Here is a 24071-nt window from a genome sequence, read left to right as displayed (position 1 = left end):
GGAAAATACTGATCTATGTTATTTATATTAACATTCTACATAAAAAGCTTTGATATATGTGATAACAGGGGTTTTGTGGGGAGAGTGAGAGAGGGGCGGGATGCCCCTTTACAAGATTTTAATTTTTGTACTTTAACAACAAATTTGGCTACAGTGCCAATTTTATTCTCCCAGTGGTGTGTTGGTTTGTGCATCATCATCCTGCTCAGGTTAAAATGATGTCCAAATATATATTGTTTTATTTTTCCATTAAGGGGGGAATCTTCCTCCATCTTACTGAACATTAGTAATAGTGCCCATGCATCTATATCTGTATTTCAGTCCACAATAAAAAAAATAAAAAGAAAAAAAAAAGAGAACCGTTTTTACTTATTCAAATGTTTGATATTTCCCAGGGAGTTTTCTAAAAGGAACTCTTAAATAATATCAATAATGGTTGTAATTATAATTATAGGTGACCACGGCAGGTCGTCTAAACATTAAATGTGAAATTTGTCAAAAAACACACAAGGTTTTTTCCTTTTTTCCTCAAAGAAATTCATTATATAACAAAAAAATGTTCTTTAAGACAATTTTATTCTGAATGTTAATAAATGTACACGTTGAAGAAACATCTGAAAACAAATTGGAAACGTTAAAGTCGTAAGTTTATTCAACAGTGAAACAGCAGAAATGTTGATTATTGATCAGTTTCACACAACAAAATAAAAACTACCATTTTTATTAGTTTTATTTGAGAGGAAATGCTGAAAAAGTAATTTCAGCTTCCACCAACAAACTGAAGCTCGGAGAGATAAAAGAGTTCATCAAACACATATAAAACTTTAAAGTTTAATACACAGACCTGAACTGATGATCAATACAGTTTTAATTTTCTGTCAGTCGTCACTGCGAGAGTAATCTGAGAACTCTGCAGAAGAAAATCTGCTTCATTAAACTGAGTTTCTTCAGATATTTGCACAAGAAATAATAAATGATAAAAGCACCATCTGTATCAGTATCATGTTGCCATGGTGACCTGGGTCAGTAGCACTGTTGCCATGGTCACCTAGAGTTTAACTATGGCTGTGATCAGATTCAAGTCTTTCCAAAATAAAAGACTGATTGATTACAGTGTATCTTTGTTCAGAGGAGAAAAGATAATACATGATAAAATATATGAGTATAAAATGTTGAAATAAGAAAAGTTAAACTAAAACTTTGGATCAAGAAAGAAAAAATAAAGAGATTTAAATCTAAGTGCTTTTTTTTTAAACAGAAACTAAATCATTGAACTCAACTAAACAAAATTCAGACTGAAGTCAAAACTAAAGGTGTTTTTTTGTTAAGAAAGACATGAAAAAGAAAGGAAGAGGAAAAATCTGATCATTTCACTGAGAGTTGAAAAAATCCTCTTCAGCTGTTTCCTGTGACGGTCCACTTCACAGCTCGCCTTCCTTCGTCACTGAAAGGAAATGACATCATCAGTCATCAGAGGGGTGAAAGATTTTGACGTGAGTTTCAAACAGTTGTATCACTGCTTCTCTCACGGTGTTTCTATTTTAAACACAAGTGCAGGTAAAGTTTTTTCATTTTAATCTGAGATCAACGTGGAAACATTTTCACAGTTTGGAGTTCAGTTTCGTAAAATTCAGCAGATGTTAAAGGTCTAATTTGTAGGTTTTAGTGCCATCTAGCTGTGAGACTGCAGATTGCAATGACTGAAACTTCTCCTGTGGGCCAAGAGTGAAGGAGTACTACAGTAGCTAACGCAAAAACACAAATGTCCCTTTTTAATGCATCCCGCCATCATTTTAAACTCAACACTTCCTGTATCCATTTGAAATTAAAAGCCTCTTATAATTTTGGTTGAGAGAATTCCTTCATTTTCTAAAAAGGCTTTTCTTGTGAAATATTTGCAGGAACTTGTTGCCTGGTTTAAATCTAATCCCTCTGGCTGCACTCACTTTGTTCAACTCAGAAATGTCAGATCCAACTCTTTGCCAGTTACTAGTGGTGTTCCTCAGGGCTCTGTCTTAGGTCCCCTTTCATTTATTATCTACCTTCTACCTCTTGGCCATATCGTCAGAAAATCTGGCATTCAATTCCACTGCTACGCTGATGACACCCAGCTCTACCTATCCACTCGGCCTACTTCCACTCTTTCACCCAGTTCCCTTTCTTACTGCTCATTGGATGGTAACTCTCAGCTCTGCAAAGGAAAATTCTGGTATCTAAACACCTTTAATCTATAATGTGTTGTATAAGCTTACTTGTTTTGATGAAACTGAACTTCTAACCTAATGATGTGTGTTGCTCATTTAACCCCTACTGTGACAGCAGTGAGAGACACCAAGGTCACGAGCCAGGGAGGCTCAGACACCAAGATTATGAGCCAGGGAGTACAACAAGTGTCCTTGTTAGTCTGAAGAGATGTTGTGTTTTAGGAATGTCAAGGCGCCACATATTTTGACTGTTGATGTGCATGTGTTATGGGAACTATAAAGATAGCAGGGCGAGAAGACTTGCTAGGCATTCTTACTGACTGACTGTTCATGTGGTTGTATGTGTGAGTGTCTCCATTCATGAATGCTTATTAAAACTCCGACATGTGAAGACTTTTTCTTTAAACTGTTCATTAAATAGTAGTTTTGCCACCACAGCTCTTATACAACTGCCTCAAAGTTAACAGTGATAAAACTGAGGTTCTCCTTGTGGGTACTAAATCTACTTGGGTTAAATGGCACAGTTCACTCTGACCACTGACAACTCCTAAGTTCGTCCATTCCCTCAGGTTAAGAGTCTGTGTGTCACCCTGGACAGTACACTGTCCTCTGAGGCCACATCAGTAATGTTACTCATTCTGCATACTTTCATCTATGAAAGATGATTTTATTCTAAATGTTAATAAATGTACACGTTGAAGAAACATCTGAAAACAAAGTGGAAACGTTGAAGTCGCCAGTTTATTCAACAGTGAAACAGCAGAAATGTTGATTATTGATCAGTTTCACACAACAAAATAAAAACTACCATTTTTATTAGTTTTATTTGAGAGGAAACGCTGAAAAAGTAATTTCAGCTTCCACCAACAAACTGAAGCTCGGAGAGATAAAAGAGTTCATCAAACACATATAAAACTTTAAAGTTTAATACACAGACCTGAACTGATGATCAATACAGTTTTAATTATCTGTCAGTCGTCACTGCAAGAGTAATCTGAGAACTCTGCAGAAGAAAATCTGCTTCATTAAACTGAGTTTCTTCAGATATTTGCACAAGAAATAATAAATGATAAAAGCACCATCTGTATCAGTATCATGTTGCCATGGTGACCTGGGTCAGTAGCACTGTTGCCATGGTCACCTAGAGTTTAACTATGGCTGTGATCAGATTCAAGTCTTTCCAAAATAAAAGACTGATTGATTACAGTGTATCTTTGTTCAGAGGAGAAAAGATAATACATGATAAAATATATGAGTATAAAATGTTGAAATAAGAAAAGTTAAACTAAAACTTTGGATCAAGAAAGAAAAAATAAAGAGATTTAAATCTAAGTGCTTTTTTTTAAACAGAAACTAAATCATTGAACTCAACTAAACAAAATTCAGACTGAAGTCAAAACTAAAGGTGTTTTTTTGTTAAGAAATACATGAAAAGGAACGAAGAGGAAAAATCTGATCATTTCACTGAGAGTTGAAAAAAATCCTCTTCAGCTGTTTCCTGTGACGGTCCTCTTCACAGCTCGCCTTCCTTCGTCACTGAAAGGAAATGACATCATCAGTCATCAGAGAGGTGAAAGATTTTGATGTGAGTTTCAAACAGTTGTATCACTGCTTCTCTCACGGTGTTTCTATTTTAAACACAAGTGCAGGTAAAGTGTTTTGAATCTAATCCCTCTGGCTGCACTCACTTTGTTCAACTCAGAAATGTCAGATCCAACTCTTTGCCAGTTACTAGTGGTGTTCCTCAGGGCTCTGTCTTAGGTCCCCTTTCATTTATTATCTACCTTCTACCTCTTGGCCATATCGTCAGAAAATCTGGCATTCAATTCCACTGCTACGCTGACGACACCCAGCTCTACCTATCCACTCGGCCTACTTCCACTCTTTCACCCAGTTCCCTTTCTTACTGCTCATTGGATGGTAACTCTCAGCTCCGTGATGGAAAATTCTGGTATTTAAACACCTTTAATCTATAATGTGTTGTATAAGCTTACTTGTTTTGATGAAACTGAACTTTAACCTAATGATGTGTGTTGCTCATTTAACCCCTACTGTGACAGCAGTGAGAGACACCAAGGTCACGAGCCAGGGAGGCTCAGACACCAAGATTATGAGCCAGGGAATACAACAAGTGTCCTTGTTAGTCTGAAGAGATGTTGTGTTTTAGGAATGTCAAGGCGCCACATATTTTGACTGTTGATGTGCATGTGTTATGGGAACTATAAAGATAGCAGGGCGAGAAGACTTGCTAGGCATTCTTACTGACTGACTGTTCATGTGGTTGTATGTGTGAGTGTCTCCATTCATGAATGCTTATTAAAACTCAGACGCGTGAAGACTTTTTCTTTAAACTGTTCATTAAACAGTAGTTTTGCCACCACAGCTCTTATACAACTGCCTCAAAGTTAACAGTGATAAAACTGAGGTTCTCCTTGTGGGTACTAAATCTACTTGGGTTAAATGGCACAGTTCACTCTGACCATTGACAACTCCTAAGTTCGTCCATCCCCTCAGGTTAAGAGTCTGTGTGTCACCCTGGACAGTACACTGTCCTCTGAGGCCACATCAGTAATGTTGCTCATTCTGCATACTTTCATCTATGAAAAATTAATCGTCTTTGTCTTTTAAAGGTCTTTTTTAAGGCTTTTTAATCATTTGAAATTGTGAATCCTTGTCTGGGAAAAGAGCGTTTTCCAGCACAGGGTAAGTTTAGAAGTTGAAAAAGTTAAAGCAGATCAAATCATATTTATTTCATGTAAATGTTTCACATCAGAAACTGGATCAGTGTGTTGAAAAGTCTGCTTGATTTATTTTTAAATGTTCTTAATGTTTTATATTTTAATCTTTTAGATCCTCTTCATGTGTATTGTGTTTTTATTTGTTTGTGTTGTTGTCGTTACCTTTCTTGACGATGTCATCGAGGGACTCGACCAGGTGAATCGTACCGATAGCTGAAGCCTCTCCTTGAGAGTTGGTGGCGTGACACTCGTACGATCCTTCTTCTTCTTTGGTCAGAGGGGAGATCTGAAATAAAAACACCATCAGTGAAGCTGATTGGTCCAACAGACAGCTGACATCACTTCCTGCTTCTACAGGTCATCACTGTTTCTGGAGTTTATTTTTCCACATTAAATCCTTCGTGATTTTAATAAAATCCAGCTTTCAGTTTCACCGTCATGTAAAACAGATCAGTTCACTGTGATCATCGTTGATTCATCATGTCTCTTTTTCTTTTCTCTTCTTAAAAACACATCTGTGATCCACACTGTGTCACTTTGTGACTTGTTCCTTCATCACCATGAACACACACACACAGTAGTGTATCTTACACACCACCCTGTTAACACAAATACTCACTAGAGCACCAAATGTGGATTCATTCGCCGCTGAAAATAGTCCCAAACAAAATGACTATTTCCTCCTGTTTGTCTGATAAAACCACAGCGAGCAGCAGTTTGAAGAATTACTTTGTGTACAAATTGTGCTCTACATATAAACTTGCCTTGCCTTACTGAGACACAGACGAACATGTTGGTTTGAGTCTGAACATGACATCTGATAATAATAAGAACTATAATTATCACCTCACAGTTTTCTGCCTCCACTAACAAGCCCAGTTGCAGTTTACATCTGTGTCTGTTTGGACTAATGTAATATATGTAGTGTATTAATGTGCACACATTATGTTCCTGTTTACATAATGTATATATACTGTATATATGATGAACCAGCACCCAGCGGGTCACTTAATGGGTCTCATTCATCAAACATGAGCAGAATGAATTTGTGTGTAAACAGTTTACAGAAGAATATTTACATGTGTTTCGGCATTCATAAACATGTTAGTGGCTCCAGTCTTTCCGTAGGTACTAACAAAATCCACACCTGCTTCTGACTGCTCATAGTGCTCGTGTAAATAAGATATTACACATAATACACGTGTTTTCTACATTTGTGGCATCCTGTTACCACTTGATTCAATCAGAAAGAGAACTCTACAAACAAGGCATGTTGCCGTCTACATCAGGAATAGTTCCTGACACAGAGGATTCTCTGATGATGCAAGCACTGTGCTCAACTGCGGCTGTGACTGGAAGCAGCCTTCCACCTGCAGCTGTTGTGGGTTTTTGTGTGTATGTTTTTTTTTTCACAGGGCTGACACACAGAGACAGACAACCATCCATGCTCACAATCTAGAGTCAAAAATTAACCTGCATGTCTTTGGACTGTGGGAGGAAGCTGGAGCACCTGGAGGAAACCCACGGGGACACGGGGAGAACATGCAAACTCCACACAGAAGGGCTCCCTCACCCTGGTCTTCGAACCAGGAACCCTCTTGCTGAGAGGCGACAATGCTAACCACTGCACCCTCGTGTCACCCTTTTTTTTTGTTCCATATGACTCCACGTCACCCAAAATAACTTAAGTCTCTCTTTCTTTTTCTTTGTTTGCTCCATGTCTGCAGGTCGACAGGATGCACCTATCCATAGTGACTATCACCTCCATATATGATGGAATCTACTGTATATATAATGTGTATATACTGTGCACATAATGTAGGCTATATATAGTATACAGTGTTTATATGGTGTATGTTTGACTAACCAGCACCCAGCCGGTCACTTCATGTTTCTCTGGTCCTCCTCTGGTCTGAATTGCAAGGTTGTCTCTGTCTCCAGGAAGAAGCTCCATCCTCTTCCTCCCGCTGAGGACCTGAGGGAAGACACCCGAGCATCATCATCATCTCCTTCTTCATCACTAACGACATCAACGTCATCAAATATCTGCAACATCTTCTGACAGGTTGTAAATCTTTTGACGTAATTAAAACACATTTCAATAAATATTCTGACAGGTCGGAAAACTCTTAATTATTTCACGAGAAAAAAACAGATAGGTGAAAATTCTGTTTCTGGAGGCTGATAATAATCAAACAGAGTCACATACACACTGAGTCTGTGTATTCTCAGTCAGCACACAGTGTTTACTGACTGTATACAGTGTGTACCTCCTGTGTGTGCTCAGACGTTTTCAGTCTAGATGAAACTTTCAGCATCAGTGCAGCTGTAAGGGTTCATGACGATGATGTACAAAACATTTCGCCATCACACGACATAAATGTGTATTTGAGGTTTTAGGTCACTTCACAAACTTGATTGTCTGCAGATGATCTGTCAGTAAATCAGCAGATGCTTCACACAGACACAGATCTGTGTCTGTTGTTTGTTTTCAGTCAGCCTTTATGAAACATTTTGTTGCGTGCAGTCGGTGAATCTGCAAAAACTCATGAGGAACATTTTCTTCTGATTGAGAAACGTGCTGCAGCCTGTTCCTCCCTCTGCAGGAAAATTACGCTCAATTTAAAGTCCACAAACAAAAGAGTCTGAACCTGCAGAGAGGAGCACGCTGCTGACAGACACACTGACACCTGAAGCACCTGAGGCTGCAGGGAACATATGAGCTCATCAGGAGTGTTTGTCTCTGTTTAACCCTCTGAAGTCCTCAACATTCTTATACTTTAATTATTGATCAAAAGTCAGCTAGATTATCCTTTTACAAACAGAGACATAAACATTTGCTCTCTGTTTTATGTCTATAGATCTTCTTCAGGACTCCACACTGATTGTGAGACAGACGCTGATGTTCGTGAGAGAAACTAAGAACAAAAAAAGTCTTTGGTGTTTTAGATACCGAGGCGTCTGATCTCCAACAAAGCCTATTGTTTGTTTATTTTTCTGCATGTATATTTCCATCTTTCACCACATATTCATCATCAAACTGATGTCACACAGTCTGAGACACATTTATTAAACTCACGCGTGTAACCTCCCCTCCATTGTTCTGTTTCTGTAGTTTAAAGTTTGTGAGAAGCAAAGCTGTTAAACTCTGGATTTATTTCCTGTCGTACATTTTCAGGTGGAGCTCGGAAGACTTATTGTTTCTCCAGACAGCAGCAGGAAACAGGAAATCAGCAGAGACAGGAAGACGGATGGAGAGACGAGACGCTGCAGCTCAGAGAGGTCACATCTTTATGTTTCACATTTTATAACTCATCCTGAGGATAATATCATATTTACACATATATTTACATTTAAGATGAACCTGACAGAGAAAGAACATGTTGTAACTGATGAGCAGCTGAGTGCCTGAGTGAGGACAGGGAAACTCACCTTCTTCCAGGTCAGGACAGGTGTGGGCACGCCCACCGCCTCGCAGCTCAGGTACACCTGAGAGCCGCTCACGTTGTAGACCTCACCTGGAGGGGTGACAATGACTGGAGCTGCAGAGAGACAGGGTCAGAGACAGACAGGCCAGTCAGAGATAATTAACATGAAGTTCAGGTACAGAGAATCAGTTTGAAACAGGACAGAGAGAGGTCAGTGAAGTTATACGTTCAACGTTTATCTAACCAGGAAAAAAAACACTTAAGATTAAAAACCTCTTTTTCCAGAGTGTCCTGGCCGAGACAGGCAGCAACATAAAGTCACAGACAACATAGAATAAAAATATACGGCTCTAAAACAAGCAATATGAAACACAAAATGACATTACTACTACGAGCAGCTAAAAAGTGTGTTTGTATTTGCTGAAAGTGAACCATAGAAACAGTCTAGTCAGTCTACAGGAACTTGGCTTGGGAACTGGAGGGTCGCCGGTTCAAGTCCCAGTCCGGAACCAAGTATGCAGCATGAACTGGTAGCTGGAGAGGGGCCAGGTCGCCTTCTGGGCACTGCCAAGGTGCCCTTGAGCAAGGCACTGTACCCCAAACTGCTCGTCTGTCCATGGCAGCCCCCTTACTCTGACATCTCTCCATTTAATACATGTATCGGTCCCGTTTGTGTGTGTGTGTGTTTCAGGCCTGTGTGTGTGTGACAACAGAGTGAAACAACTGAATTTCCCCTCAGGGATTCATAAAGTTTATCTTCTTCTTCTTGTTAAAACAGAGGCAACCACATGATTACAAACACCAGCTAAAATAAGCCCTGACTGCAGATATATGATTGTGCTCAAAAATCCTGCAGCAGTGCTTTGAATCAGCTGAGAGCAGGGTCTGCAACCTGCGGCTCTTTAGCGCCTCTCCAGTGGCTCCCTGAGGCTTTGACAGAAAATTATATGGAAACGACTAATTGTTAGGGTTTTTTTTAAACATTTTAATTTTCATTCATTGTTGTCGGCCTGAAGAGATTTTTACATTCTTCAACTGTAAGGTTAAGCTACCGAGCACCTGCCCTGACACACCCCCACCTGTGGCAAATGCAAAAACAATGATGCCACCCTGATGCATTTGTTCTGGCTGTGCCCTCAAACATTTTAGAAAGATATCTTTCATACCCTGTCTAAAATCCTCCTTAAAAAATTACAGCTAGCTCCTGCTGTAGCCTTGTTTGGCGCTGCTGGGCGAGAAGACCCCCATCTGACACCTGCAGAGCAACGTATGGTGATTTTTGCTTTGCTCATCAAATAGAAGGAGGCTGTCCCGCCCACATCTGGCCAGCAGCTTTGAGACGTAACGTCCTGCCTAAAATTAGAGATGCTGCACTTCTCTGCCAGCGGTTCAGAGACAGTTTTTTGAAGACCTGGGGACCTTTTTTTTTGTCTCATTTTCATAACACTCAAACATCAGCTCTCAGTGCGTTACAAAAGTAAAATCTGGCTCAATGGAGGTTACTGTGCATATTAAACTCTGGACACTGTGCCTTGGATAATTCAAGGAAGGAAAAAACTGAGGACAGGAGGATGGGAGGGAGGGGAGGGTATCACTGGTATCACCTCAGGGTTGTTTCTACTTTTGTTTGTTCTGCTCACTGATGTGTGCTGTGTGGTGCTGTGGAATGTGTCCACCCAACCCTGGTGTTTGTTTTTCTTTTTGAAACCTTAATAAGAAGTATCTTGGAAAAAAAGCTATAAAAATGTGCAGCCCATACACTGACTTAATGTCACAAGCAATGCCTACAGTTGTTTTGAGTCTTCCTTGCTCGGCTAACTGTGGATTCCAAATCCAAAAATGGAAACTAGAGCATGTAAAAGTGCACAGACAAATTTGTTTGCTTTCATTGGCAACGCTGCAAAGTTAAAATACCAAATAATCAGAAACAGCCTGCAGCAGAACAGCTACTTAGTTGTAAAACATATTAATGACTGCTCATTTCGATCTGTTGGTATCGCTGACAGGCTTAATTCAAATTAAAATGCTGTCTCACCTTTGTGATGAGGCTCAGACAAACTTTTTTTTTGGCCCAAAATGGCTCTTTATTATATTTTATTTTGTCATACTGTATATTTTATTAATCCCTGAGGGGAAATTCCTTTTTTCACTCTGTTGTCACACACACACACACGCACACACACACGCCTGAAACACACACACATGCACAAACAGGACCTCTACATGCATTAATGGAGAGATGTCAGAGTCCCTTGGACAGGCGCCCTGAGCAGTTAAGGTTTTGGTGCCTTGTTCAGGGGCACCGCGGTGATGTCCAGGAGGCAAACTGACACCTCTGTAGCTGCCAGTCTGCGCTCCATGTTTGGTGCGGGGCGACCCTCCTGTTCCCAGCCCAGGTCCCTGCGGACTGAGCTACTGCCGCCCCCAACATGAGAGCTTGTAAGAGTTTGACACAGTGAGACTACGTCGCCCCGTCATCGACTCTGAATCTTTTTGATAGTTAAGGTTGCCGACCCCTGATGTAGAGGAACCAGTGAGTGCAACTTTAAATCCTTCTGCAGGAGACTCCACAAACAAGGAGCTGCAGACATAAATGCTCGCTTGCCAAACTCTGTACGTGCCCTCGGTTCACACAATAAAAACACGTTCTGTGAACGGAGAGCAGCCATTTTCAGTTTTTTGCTCAATGCACACATAAATATGCTGTAAGTGGGCCGAGACTAGCTCTGTAAACATGAGAATGCTGATAAAAAGGGACAGAGCCACCTGACCCGAGCACACAGGATACAGTGATGCGTTAGGAGCTTACAGTTGGAAGTAAATCTCAATGCACCATGGTACAGAGTCAAGAGCATGCAATGAGCGTGCATTACATCCATATAATCAAGCACAGTCAAGAATGCAGCAGAGAGAAGCAGTTCCTGTTTCTAAAATAGCAAAGCAGTTCAGCCTTTTAGTAAAATGAGAGATAATCATGAAGCATGAAGTTTGGTTCCAGAGAATCAGAGTGAAGACAGAGAGGGAGAGATGGGTCGTGACAGTCAGTAATATGGAGATAATTATCATGAAGTTTGGTTATGGAGAAGTTTCCACTTCGGTCTGAAACAGGATGAAACAGGTCGCAGGAATCCATCAGAGACAGTAAATCCTCGGTGACCTCAGAGGAATTCAGTTTGCTCTGAGCGTGCTCAGTGAGGGTTTTCATGTAGAAAGGAATTCAGTGTTTTCCGAGGGATGAAGGTGGATTATCATCACTCACTGTCTGTTACTGTCAGAGGGTTATAGGCTGCGACACGCTCACTTCAACCATAAAGACATACACGTCCAATATATGGGACACAACTTTATTAATCCTGAAGGAAACAATTCATTCCTCTGATTAATGCTGCAGATTAATGTGAGATAAATTATTTTCTGCATGAGTGATTTACAGTTTTAAATGTTTGCACCAAACATCATTAAATATTTATTTCTCTATAAATCAGGTTAAATGTTTGTTGTGTCAGTCAGAGAAAAAAATCAACTGAAACTTTATTAGTTTTTTAGGGAACAACAGATATTTGTTAAATTGTGACATTAGTGAGGAACAGGGGCGTCACAGTGGGGGGAAAGTGGGACTGATCGCCCAGGGCCCCGATTGGAGGGGGGCCCTTGAAAAGCCCGGAATGCAAAGTTTGAGTTTGTTTTTATTTCTAAGTAATCAGTGCCAGAACTACATAAAAATGATCTCAATACAGGGCGCTTGGTGGTGTAGTGGGCAGAGCAGGAATCCCATATACAAGGGCAACAAACAGAAAAAAAAAGATTATCTTTAAGGAAAAAAAATGGCTGAATAAATCGGCTGAAAGACTGTACTTTGTTTAAAAATAAATGCAGAATTTTTTAAGGCCCCTCCCGCCCCCTTAAGCCGCAAAATGGTTAAGGGGTCGAACATATGTGGCATTTTTTGCACCCTCAAATTCAGTGTTTTTAATATGGATGCATGGAAGGTGCATGCGCTCACATGCCAGAGCGACGCCATCACAGCGTGTTCCCAAGCGCCTGTTTTTCAGGGCCTGACAGCTGCACCCTGAGATAAACAAAATTCAGCCTTTGAAATGCAGCAGCGTACACCCAGCACATTCCCACTGTGACCTCGTCACATGTCCACGTTTGGTCATGGACTTTCCACGTCCACATATGACGTCCAAGGTACCCTGGGTGTGTTGGTTGTTGACGTTCTGGGACGCCGTGTCAACTTCAGCCTGTTACATGCATTGTCTGTTTTCAAAATACACTTCTGTTTTCACAGGAAATGTACAGTTTGCATACAGTCTCTTTCAAAATACCTGGACTTTCACTGCCTTAACCTTCGTTCTTGATGCCGCCAAGTGCCGTTAAACCATAACAGTGACCAACTGTGTATCACGCTGACATTAAAGGACGGCTTTTTTCACCAGTGTCTGACGCTGCAAGTCACTGCCTAATCGCCAGATTTCAACGACTTTGGAGTGCGACCAAGTTGGTGCACCGCATGTCATGTGACGAGGAACAACCAATCACAGCTGGTAGATATATTTCCCTTCTATCAGTCTGTCATAAATATGGAGGAGAAGTTGATCAGGTGAGCTTTACATCTGTCCCACGGATGATACTTTAGGCCTACACACTGCTCTGCACTCAGGATTTCACGTGAACAGGCTGTGACACTGCCCCACGCTCATGAAAGGAAACTCAGAGTTCCAAAACAGAAAAGAAAGAAAGAAAGAGCAGAGAGGAGAAAGAGAGCGAACTCATGTGTGAGAGAACCATGATCCAGAGAGGAGGGGCGGGGGCCAACAGAGACTACTGGGCCCAGAATTTGGTGCTACGCCCCTGGAGAGCAACAACTGTTTGAGTGATAGTAAAACAATGTTTGTTCATCTGAGCTTGAATTTAAATTAAATGAAGATCAGTGTTTTCTCACCTGAGGCGCAGCGGCCCTTGTTCTGGACGCTGATGGGCTCTTTGCCTTCTTTCTCTGCGCTTGCACTGGCTTTCTTCAGCGCGCACCCGCTCTTGTACGTGACTCCGTCGCTGCCGCAGACCTCATAGTTGCTCTTACACACGCACACTCCCAGCTTCTTCTTATTGTCCTCGTCGCTTTTGACGCACTCCAGCCCGGAGCCGCAGCGGCGCGCTGCCGCGCGGCGCCCACCGCACATCTCTCCCTCCGCGGAGGCGCACACGGTGCAGCAGCCGCAGGCGTCCAGCAGAGAGCCGGCAGCACAGCCGTCCACCGGGACCGGAGCGCACTGAGCTGGGTCACACGGTCCGCAGCTCGGACCCGCTGAGACCCGGACCGAGAGCAGAACCGGAACCAGGGACAGAAGGAAGATGAAGGACTTCATGATGATGAGGTGGAGGTCTGATGTGAACTGTGATGAAGTCTGGACACACTGAGATCTGATCTCAACACCCAAACCCGTTCAATGCTGCTGGCTCCGCCTCACACCGGAGATCAAGACCTGATCTCAGACCCGCTCTCACCCACAGCACAGCGGGAACAGGCAATAATGATAATAATAATATCAGAATTTTAATAAAAACAAGTTAAAAGGAACCAACGCCCATTTTTCAAAATCCATCCATATCATTGGTCTGAGAGAGTCCAACAATTTTATTACACATGAACAACTGTCTCCCATATCCAAAAACTGGAGTGATAGGGGCTGTTCGTTATTTATAAGGGGGTGGTGCAACAAGGGGAGGCAGGTCAAATAAGTTTTTATGGTTTAGTGGAGGGGCATACAACTTTAAATGATTGGATGTTGTATTTATTTTACAGCAGACTCAGGTTGGGAAGTTTCCTTTAAAAAAAAAAAAAAAGATCACCAAATTACACCACTTCCCACAGAAATTATCACTGGATTTTCAAATTTCAAATGTTCCTTGGACACATCGTGTTCAGGACGGTTCGCTTACTGTGTGATTGTAAAGCGAAACCCTGTTCTTTTGTCCTAAACCCAACCATGTGCATGTGTTGTTGGAGGAAAAAAAACGTAGTGCTTTTATTTTGAAAGAGGCTGTATGCAAACTGTACATTTCCTGTGAAAACAGAAGTGTATTTTGAAAACAGACTATGCATGTAACAGGCTGAAGTTGACACGGCGTCCCAGAACGTCAACAACCAACACACCCAGGGTACCTTGGACGTCATATGTGGACGTGGAAAGTCCATGACCAAACGTGGACATGTGACGAGCTCACAGTGAGGATGAGTTGAGGATGGTTGTGGATTTTCTGCCGGTCACTCAGCGAGGCTGAGGGAAAAACATTTGGAGCTTTGGGAGCTCCTCTGATGAGTAAAGCACAGTCCCTTAAAACTCAAATTTGTGATGTCATAAAGTCTGGAGCTGCTGCACAGACAAGAAATGGTGAAGGATAGATGACAGTGAGAGCAGTGAGAGGAATGTTCCGCTTTGGAGCAGCTCCAGACCTTATACTTAGAAGAAGCATGAGATACACGTTATTAATCCCCGAGGGGAACATTTTTCTCTCTGTTTTCATATACACACACCTGAAATACACACACATGCACTAACAGGACCTATACATGTATTAAATGGAGAGATGTCGGGGGGGGCTGCCTCAGACAAGGGCACCTCAACAGTGCCAAGGAGGTGAACGGGCACCTCTCCAGCTGCCAGTCCACGCTGCAGACTTGGTCCATGCGGGGACTTGAGCAAAGTTTTTATTTTCAAGCCTGCTATCCTTTTTTTAAAAAAGATTCCTTGTCAGCTGCTGTTGCGCACATACACTGCAAAACTTTTAAACAAGAAATACAAAAGGACCCATTTAAAGTGCTTATGTTTCAGACGGTCTGTATAGACCATTTCAGGGCCGACGTCACGATGACATCATGTGATCAGCTGGAGGTGCAGCTGCCTCTCCCCCACAGGGCTGTAGGCTCCACAGGAGTGTTAAAATGTGTTTGTCTTGTTGTGTTATTGGGAGCCAGAATAGAAGGAGTCATGGCTCAAAACCAGCCGCCACTGCCCGTCAACAAAAACAAAGACAACTATGGTTAAATGTGATAAGACCAAAGGACTGGACGGAGGCCATCGTCAAAAATGCTCACATGTGCAGCGCACACTTCATATCAGGTTAGGGAAAAAGTATTTCCTGTTGTAGGGATGAATAAGGTTATGTGTATTAAGGGTTATCATGTCCACCTCATCAGAAACTGCGGAGGGATTAAGAGGAAGATTGGATTTCTCTGCAACGCTAACTTTTTAGCACATTAGCTAACGTTAGCTTCCATAGCAAAACAAACAAGTGTGGTCCTCCTTTGTAAGATTGGCTTCCTGTGACATCATCCATCCACTGAGTGAGAGCATACGGGTCGCCAGTCTGGTCCCGTTGGTCAGTGTTTACTTATTCAAGTAACACTGGCGGTCCCGGAGAGTGAGTGACCTGACATGGTGCGTTGGTAAATTCAGTCTGACGCTCTACACTAAAATGAGAGCCCTGTTGGTGGAAGAAACGCAGCGTTATATTTCTACATGAATGAACCAACGGTTAAGTTAATCACACATTCACTCCGCTCGGCGCTCTGCTGCTCCGTCTCCACAGACAGAGTGTCCAGAGTGCGCTCTGCCACTCTGAGAGTGCGCTGCTCTGGATAATCCAACGCTACATTCAGACAGACAATTTATCAACGCTCCAGTTTGTGTCAGAGTGCGCTCCCACACTCAGAATGAGTGTTTCTGAACGCACCACTCACATCATCTTCCTCCACTGTCTAAAACAAGACAACACAACTTGTTAGCTAGCGCTAGCTAATGTCTGTGGAGAGTTGTTTTGCCTCCAGCTAAGCCCCGCCCACCAAAAACATCACACTGTTCAGTAACAGTTAAAGGGTCTATACAGTTGTGTAGTTGTGACATCACAACTTATAGAAATCCTGACAGCTCATTTAACAGCGCAGTTTCTGAACTGTGTACATTTCTCTGTGGACTGAGCGTTTTAATACATTCACAGTATTTATAAATCATCTTCACAGCTTTATTTTTGAAAAGACAGGAAATATGACTTTTCACAATATGGGAGCTTTAATTTCTGTCACTGACATTTATAAAAACATAAATCAAACTTTACTCCTCTGGTTTCTGGCTTGAGAGAAACGCTGTTCACGGATACTGATAACATATTACAGTTATTAATTTAGTTTGTGTGGCCCTTTAATTTTCAGAATGAGTCACTGAGGCTTTAAATCTAATGATTTGAATTTGTAATGTTTCTGCTCTAACATAATTAATAATCAGTAATCATTAAGTTTCCTGCTGCTGATGATCAGTAAAGTCATCAGACAGTTTATCTTTATTACATTTAATATTCATACAGCTGTTTCCTGTTACTGAGTTCTGAGAACCGAAGAAAAACCTTTTACTAACAAGATAAATACTCACTGATAAAAAAAAATAAAATTAAATATTTCAGCCTGTAAGTAAGAACAAAAACAAGTTCAACAAACACATCAGCAGCTTTGAATGTCGACATATAAACTGAAATCTTTAATCTATTAAAATAAACCAACATATAAAAAGTTCCTTTGATTAGATATGGACAGATTGTTTCTGAGCTGGTCGCTGGGAAAACTAATAAACAGGAAATGTTTCAGAGTCAGAGGTCACATTGATTCTTCCTGTCATTGTTCCAACTCTTCAGTTCACACAGATGAAACTGCTCAGACAGAAAGCAGCTCCATCAACACAGATATTTTTATATAAGGATATTTTTATCTATGTTTTATTTTCTCGTCCACACAAACAGAGTTTTAGGTCACTGAAATTCAGTGTTTTCAAGTTTAGTCTTTAAATCAGATGAAGAGACTGATATAGGTGATGTTAATATTCATGTGGACACTGATGATGGTAAAATGGAAATAGATAGAAATAAATGTGGAAATTAAACACATTAGAGCATAAATAAATAAGGTAAAATAATTATGGAAATAAATAGACAAATGCAAAACTACATGATAGAGTTGATAGTTAAACAGGACATTAATAAGTAACTGTCTTTAAAGTTTATTGTTGTTTAAAAAAATACAATGAAATTCTTGTTTTCGTGGAACTATGCTGACACAACGAGGACACATTAACAGACAACAGAAAAAAAGAAACATTACACACAAGATACAAAACAAGCTGTTTCTGAGACAGGTGGGGGAACGTTTCTTTGATGGAAGAACTGAGAGCAGGACGGCCGGTGTCCTTCAGGATGTTCTGTGACGTCTTTACTGTCCTGTGTAACCGTCTGCAGTCAGATCAAACCTCTTAATCCTGCTGAACTGTTTCTGTTTTCTGTTTCTTTCAGCCATAATTTGACAGGACGGACGGAGACAGCAGCTGTTGATGTTTATTGATCAGGAAAAAGTGATCAGATCATGTGAGGCTTTAATTAACCGAGGACTCAGTTGATCAATCGGTGAGAAAAACAATAATTAATGCAGCTCTCGTCTGATGTAAACTACAACTCTACATCATAAGATGTGCTCTTATAATCAAATGTCTGTACGTCTTCTCAAGAGGATGTGATGTCACCTGTCAATCACACAGTGTGGGCGGGACTGAGATCTGTCACAGTAAGTGCCAATTTGTGACAGTTTTTTTTTTACACACATATGTACACACATAAACACACATGTAAATATCTGTGTGTAAATATGACATTTTGGTGCACAAAATTACAACAACAATGATTTCAAATCTTAAATGACTGGTTTCTTCTTCCTGTTAGTGAATCATTTTCTTAGTCTGCATGTTTTCTCATTCAAGTAAAGACCAGTCGGTCCCTGAACATCTTGTCTTTGTCACTTTAAACAAAAAATCCTCAGAGAATACAGAGAATATTTCACATGGAACAAAGTTCAGTGCTCAGAGTCTGAGTGAGTGTTTTGTTGAAACATGCTGCTTCACTTTGATCTGCAAAGCAAATAATGGTGTTTATATATTCAGTCATACATCATTTATCACTTACAGTTTGTTAGACTTTCAATTAAAACTCTCGCTGCTTCAACACACAAAAAAAGAGGGTTTCCTAAAACTTTTTTATTCTTCTCAGAGAAACATCACTCGACAGATAAGGATGGAAAACCAGTTTTTATTATATTGAACAGGATTTGTGGTTCATATAAAAACAGCAGCATCGCCCTTTAAATAATTTGTCTGTAAATTGAGTCGTTAACAGAAACTGTGACGACTGCTTAGTCTCATCATACCGCAGTGATGTTATCAACAAGCCCCCTCTCTCTGTGTGACATCACCAACAGCGATCTGTGTCAGCCTTGTACAACACCTGCACACAAGCACGCACACACACACACACACACACACACACACACACACACACACACCTCTCATCAACAACACAAACACTTAACTCACACAACAATATTAATTCATGTGTGTGTGTGTCTCAACTTGTCCAGAGAGCATGTTGTCAAGGTAACCTGTGTGTCTCCAACTGTGTCCACCTGTGTCCTGTGCCCGAAGGCAGAGCTGTATCTGCATCAGCCAGTCAGGAACAAGACGTCACACAGGTGATTCCAAGAGAGGTTATTTTTATGCTTGATAAAATAATTTGCTGTGTTTCATAATGTCATGTATAACTGGCTCTGACACCTCGTCCCTTTCTCTTGACAAAATGCTGCAGCACGCTCACATGATGCCTCGTCAGCCAATGGGAGAAGGAGAAACACAAGTCACCATGACTCCAGGGCGGGACTATATGGACGAAGAATCTCGCTGCTTCAGCTCTAGGATGGACAAATAATGCCCACCTAAGAGACAGTAGAAATGTGTTGTAGTTAAATTCTTTTTAGGGAGAAACGTCATGGTCTACGTCAAAAATATTTTATAAAAAAGACTAACAGTATAGTATGTGTTGAAAATTTCATTAAAAAAATAGTATAGTATGTGAAAATAAATCATAAAAGACATAGTATAATACACACAGTAATAGACATTCAAAAAACTCATATAGTATGTAAAAAAAATTTTAAAAGTCAAAGAAGTGTGTGTAATTGGAATTCATTAAAAAAGTCATTGTATACGATGTCAAAAATTTTTCACAAGGATTTCACTAAAAAGTCTTAGTATGCTATGTTGTAAACATTTTCTTGAAAAACATCATAGTATAGTGTGTCATAAAAATTTAATCAATAAAGTCATAGTTTAGCATATCATGAAAATTTCATCAAAAAAGTCATAATAAAGCATGACAAAACATTTTAGCAAATATTTTTTAAAAAAATAAGTCTGACTATACTATGTTGTAAATTTATTGTTGAAAAACATCACATTATAGTGTGTAGAAACAATTTCACCAAAAAGTCATAATATAGCATGTCAAAAAAAATTCACACACGTCACATAAAAAAGGCTTAATATACTATCATGTTAAAAAATGTAATGAAAGCAAGTCATTGTAAAGTATGTTAAAAAAAGAAATCACAGTAAAAAAATTAATGGAAAACAGCATAGTGAAGTATGTAGAACATTTCTTGAAAAAAAAAACCAAAAACACGGTATAGTATGTTGAAAAAATTTAGTGAAAAAAGTCATAGAATAGCATGTCGAAAAATTTGATGAAAAAAAATCATGAAAAAACCTCATAGTATAGTATGTCGTCCAAAACCATGAAAAAGTGTCATACTATAATATGGTGACAAAAATCAAAAAACCCCTCATGGTATAGTTTGTCATACCATAGTTTGTCTTAATAGTATTTTTTTTTAATTTTTATGAATAAAAGTCATAAATAAAAATCTTAGTATAGCATGTTGTCCAAAATCACAAAAAAGCCAACATAGTATGTCATCAAAGATAATGAAAAAACGGTTTAGTATATTACGTCATCAAAAAGCATTAAAAAAAAACATCATAGTATAGTACATCGTCCAAAATCACGTAAAAACGTCATAGTATAGTATGTCTTCGAAAATCATGAAAAGACATCATAGTACAGTATGTCGTCCAAAATCATGAAAAAAACATCATAGTATATAGTATGTCGTCAAAAATCACGTAAAAACGACATAGTATGGCATGTCGTTCAAAATCATGAAAAAAAAACATCATAGTATAGTATGTCGTCCAAAATCACGTAAAAACGTCATAGTATAATATGTCTTCGAAAATCATGAAAAAAAGTCATAGTATAGTATGTCGTCCAAAATCATGAAAAAACATCAAAGTATAGTATGTCGTCCAAAATCACGTAAAAACGTCAAAGTATAGTATGTCGTCAAAAATCATGAAAAACATCATAGTATAGTATGTCGTCCAAAATAACCAAAAAACATCACAGCATAGTATGTTGTCCAAAATCATGAAAAAACAGCATGGTATAGCATGTCGTTCAAAATCATGAAAAAAAAAATCATAGTATAGTATGTCGTCCAAAATCACGTCAAAATGTCATAGTATAGTATGTCGTCCAAAATCATGAAAAACATCATAGTATAGTATGTCGTCCAAAATCACGTAAAAATGTCATAGTATAGTATGCCGTCCAAAATAACCAAAAAACATCATAGTATAGTATGTCATCCCTAATCACGAAAAAACCACATAGTACAGTATGCTGTACAAAATCACGTAAAAACATCATAGTATAGAATGTCGTCCAAAATCATGAAAAAACTATATAGTATAGTATGTCGTCGAAAATAACCAAAAACATCGTAGTATAGTATCAGAATCAGAATCAGAAATACTTTATTGATCCCCATGTCGTCCAATATCACGCAAAAAAGTCATAGTATAGTGTGTCGTCCAAAATCATGAAAAACATCATAGTATAATATGTCGTCCAAAAACATGTAAAAATGGGCGGCACGGTGATGTGGTGGTTAGCACTCTCTCCTCACAGCAAGAGGGTTGCTGGTTCGATCCCGGGCGTGGGAGCCCTTTTGTTTGCATGTTCTCCCCGTGTCAGCGTGGGTTCTCTCCGGGCACTCCGACTTCCTCCCACAGTCCAAAGACATGCAGATTGGGGACTAGGTTAATTGGTGACTCTAAATTGTCCATAGGTGTGAATGTGAGCGTGAATGGTTGTCTGTCTCTATGTGTCAGCCCTGCGATAGTCTGGCGACCTGTCCAGGGTGTACCCCGCCTCTCGCCCGATGTCAGCTGGGATAGGCTCCAGCCCCCCCGCGACCCTCAAGAGGATGAAGCGGTTAGAAGATGAATGAATGAAACACGTAAAAATGTCATAGTATAGTATGCCGTCCAAAATAACTAAAAAACATCATAGTATAGTATGTCATCCCTAATTACAAAAAAACCACATAGTACAGTAAGCTGTACAAAATCACATAAAAACGTCATAGTATAGTATGTCGTCCAAAATCATGAAAAAACTACATAGTATAGTATGTTGTCGAAAATAACCAAAAACATTGTAGTATAGTATCAGAATCAGAATCAGAAATGCTTTATCGATACCCATGTTGTCCAATATCACGTAAAAACGTCATAGTATAATATGTCGTCCAAAATCACGAAAAAACGACATAGTATAGTATGTTGTCCAAAATCACGAAAAACATCATAGTATATAGTATGTCGTCCAAAATCATAAAAAAAAATGTCATAGTACAGTATGTCATCCAAAATCACGAACAAAAACGTCATAGTATAGTATGTCATCCAAAAATCACAAAAAAATGTACATGGTATAGTATGCTGTACAAAATAACAAAAAACGTCGTATGTCATCCAAAATAACCAAAAACATCATAGTATAGTATGTCATCCAAAACCATGAAAAAACGTCATGGTTGTACAAAATCACCAAAAAACATCATAGTATAGTATGTCTTCAAAAATCACGAATAAACGTCACAGTATAGTATGTCGTCCAAAATCACGAAAAAAACGACATAGTATGGTATGTCGTTCAAAACAACCAAAAATTATATAGCATACTATGTCGCCCAAAATCAAGAAAACCATCATAGTATAGTATGTCTTCAAAAATCATGAAAAAACAGCATGGTATAGTATGTCGTCCAAAATCATGAAAAAACAGCATGGTATAGTATGTCGTCCAAAATCAGAAAAAACAGCATGGTATAGTATGTCGTCCAAAATCACTAAAAACATCATAGGATAGTATGTCGTCCAAAATCATGAAAAAACATCAAAGTATAGTATGTGCTCCAAAACTCTTGAAAAAACTTAGTAAAAAATTTAGTATAATAAGTCGTCCCAAATCATGAAGAATGGACAAAGTATAGTGAGTTGAAAAATTTCCTTAAAAAAGGTTATAGTAGTGAAAAAAAATCACAATTTATAGAATAGTATGTCATGTACATTCATAAAAAAGTCATAATGTACTAGGTTTTACATTAAAAATACACAAGTTGATAGCTTATGTCTTTAAAACCAACTCTACCAAGAAAGGCTGGAGTAACTTTGGTATTCCCTGTGGCCATACTCATGTATTTTGCGACTGCACGAAAATGCAAACATCTTGGATAAATTTCAAGGAAGAAATGGAGTTCTGGAAGTGGACATACCCCTGGACATGCCACTCATTGGAAGTACCTGAGCACCTCTTTAACACAGACCAGTGTTACATGCTGTAAATTATGATAAGGCCTGAAAAAAATGAATGAAGTCTTGCTGCTCCCTGCCTGCTCAATTGTAACAAGGAATCTTGTATTTTATTGTTTCAGTGTATACTTCTGGTATGCAGATGTGTGTATATGTGTAAGTGTTTGGGTAGATGCAGGTGTGTTCTACACTCGTATTGTATAACTTTATCTAAATCTGCTTGTATGTGAAGTGAAGCCCAATATCAATGTGATTTTGTTTTGCAGTGTTGATTGCCTATTAATGTGTTTTGATGACAATAAAGTGCAAAAAAACAAACAAACATCAAAGTATAGCGTGTCTTAAAATTTCAGTAAAAAATAAAGAATTTCATGAAAATTATAACAAGCCTAACATAACAAGGCCTGGTATAGTATTTTGGAAAAACTTTATTAAAGAAGTTAAAGCATGTAAAACTTTCATTGAAAAGTAGGTTGTAAATATTAAATCAAAAGTCAAAGTACAGCATGTCAAAAAAATTTCACGACTATTTTGCAAAAAAATCTTATTATACTATGTCCTATAAATTATGTTAAAAGCCATCATGGAATACTATGTCAAAAAATGTCTTTTGAAAAAAAAATGTCATAGTATAGCACGTTGTCCAAAACCATGAATAAATGTCCTAGTATAGTATGTAGAAAACTGTCATGAAAAAAGTCATAGTAAAGTATGTCTTCGAAAATCATGAAAAAAGTCATAGTATAGCATGTCTTCCAAAATCACAAAAAAGTCATAGTATAGCATGTCTTCCAAAATCATGAAAAAAAGTCATAGTATAGCATGTCTTCGAAAATCATGAAAAACAGTCATAGTATAGCATGTTGTCCAAAATCATGAAAATCGTCATAGTATAGCATGTCGTCCAAAATCATGAAAAAAAGTCATAGTATAGTATGTTATACAAAATCATGAAAAAAGTCATAGTATAGTATATTGTATAAAATCACAAAAAACGGTCATAGTATAGTATGTCGTACAAAATTATGAAAAAACGTCATCGTATAACTCGTTGTCCAAAATCACGAAAAAACGTCCTAGTATAGTATGTCGTCAAAAATCACAAAAAAAGGTCAT

At 39.1% G+C, this 24071-nt stretch overlaps 1 protein-coding gene across 2 annotated transcripts; it reads right to left on the bottom strand.

Annotated features, from left to right (window-relative positions):
• Nucleotides 1–1374: 1374 nt before the first annotated feature.
• Nucleotides 1375–13984, bottom strand: igfbp7 (insulin-like growth factor binding protein 7). Of its 2 annotated transcripts, none has more exons than XM_049586454.1 (5): nt 13316–13984; nt 8375–8484; nt 6810–6917; nt 5105–5228; nt 1375–1444 (listed from the first exon to the last, which is right to left on the bottom strand). In XM_049586454.1, the coding sequence occupies exons 1-5, from the start codon at nt 13737–13739 to the stop codon at nt 1422–1424; spliced, it is 789 nt and encodes a 262-aa protein (XP_049442411.1). In that variant the 5' UTR covers nt 13740–13984; the 3' UTR covers nt 1375–1421. The 2 variants fall into 2 exon arrangements, with proteins under 2 accessions (XP_049442411.1, XP_049442410.1); XM_049586453.1 differs by lacking the exon at nt 1375–1444 and adding an exon at nt 2928–3740 and having other exon boundaries at nt 13316–13968.
• Between the last annotated feature and the right edge of the window lie 10087 nt (nt 13985–24071).

The sequence above is a fragment of the Epinephelus fuscoguttatus genome, linkage group LG9 (assembly GCF_011397635.1).
Source record: "Epinephelus fuscoguttatus linkage group LG9, E.fuscoguttatus.final_Chr_v1".
NCBI lineage: Eukaryota > Metazoa > Chordata > Actinopteri > Perciformes > Serranidae > Epinephelus > Epinephelus fuscoguttatus.
Note: the sequence above shows the minus strand (reverse complement) of the source record. Positions and strands in the feature narration are given on the sequence as shown.

Bases quoted from the DNA above. Each gene is read 5' to 3' on its own strand.
- igfbp7 (XM_049586454.1), bottom strand. From the start codon at position 13,739: ATGAAGTCCTTCATCTTCCTTCTGTCCCTGGTTCCGGTTCTGCTCTCG. The intron at 6,918-8,374 runs GTGAGTTTCCCT...GTCTTCCCTCAG, and splicing joins CTGTCCTGACCTGGAAGAAG to GTCCTCAGCGGGAGGAAGAG. The intron at 5,229-6,809 runs GTTAGTCAAACA...TTTTTATTTCAG, and splicing joins AAGTGACCGGCTGGGTGCTG to ATCTCCCCTCTGACCAAAGA.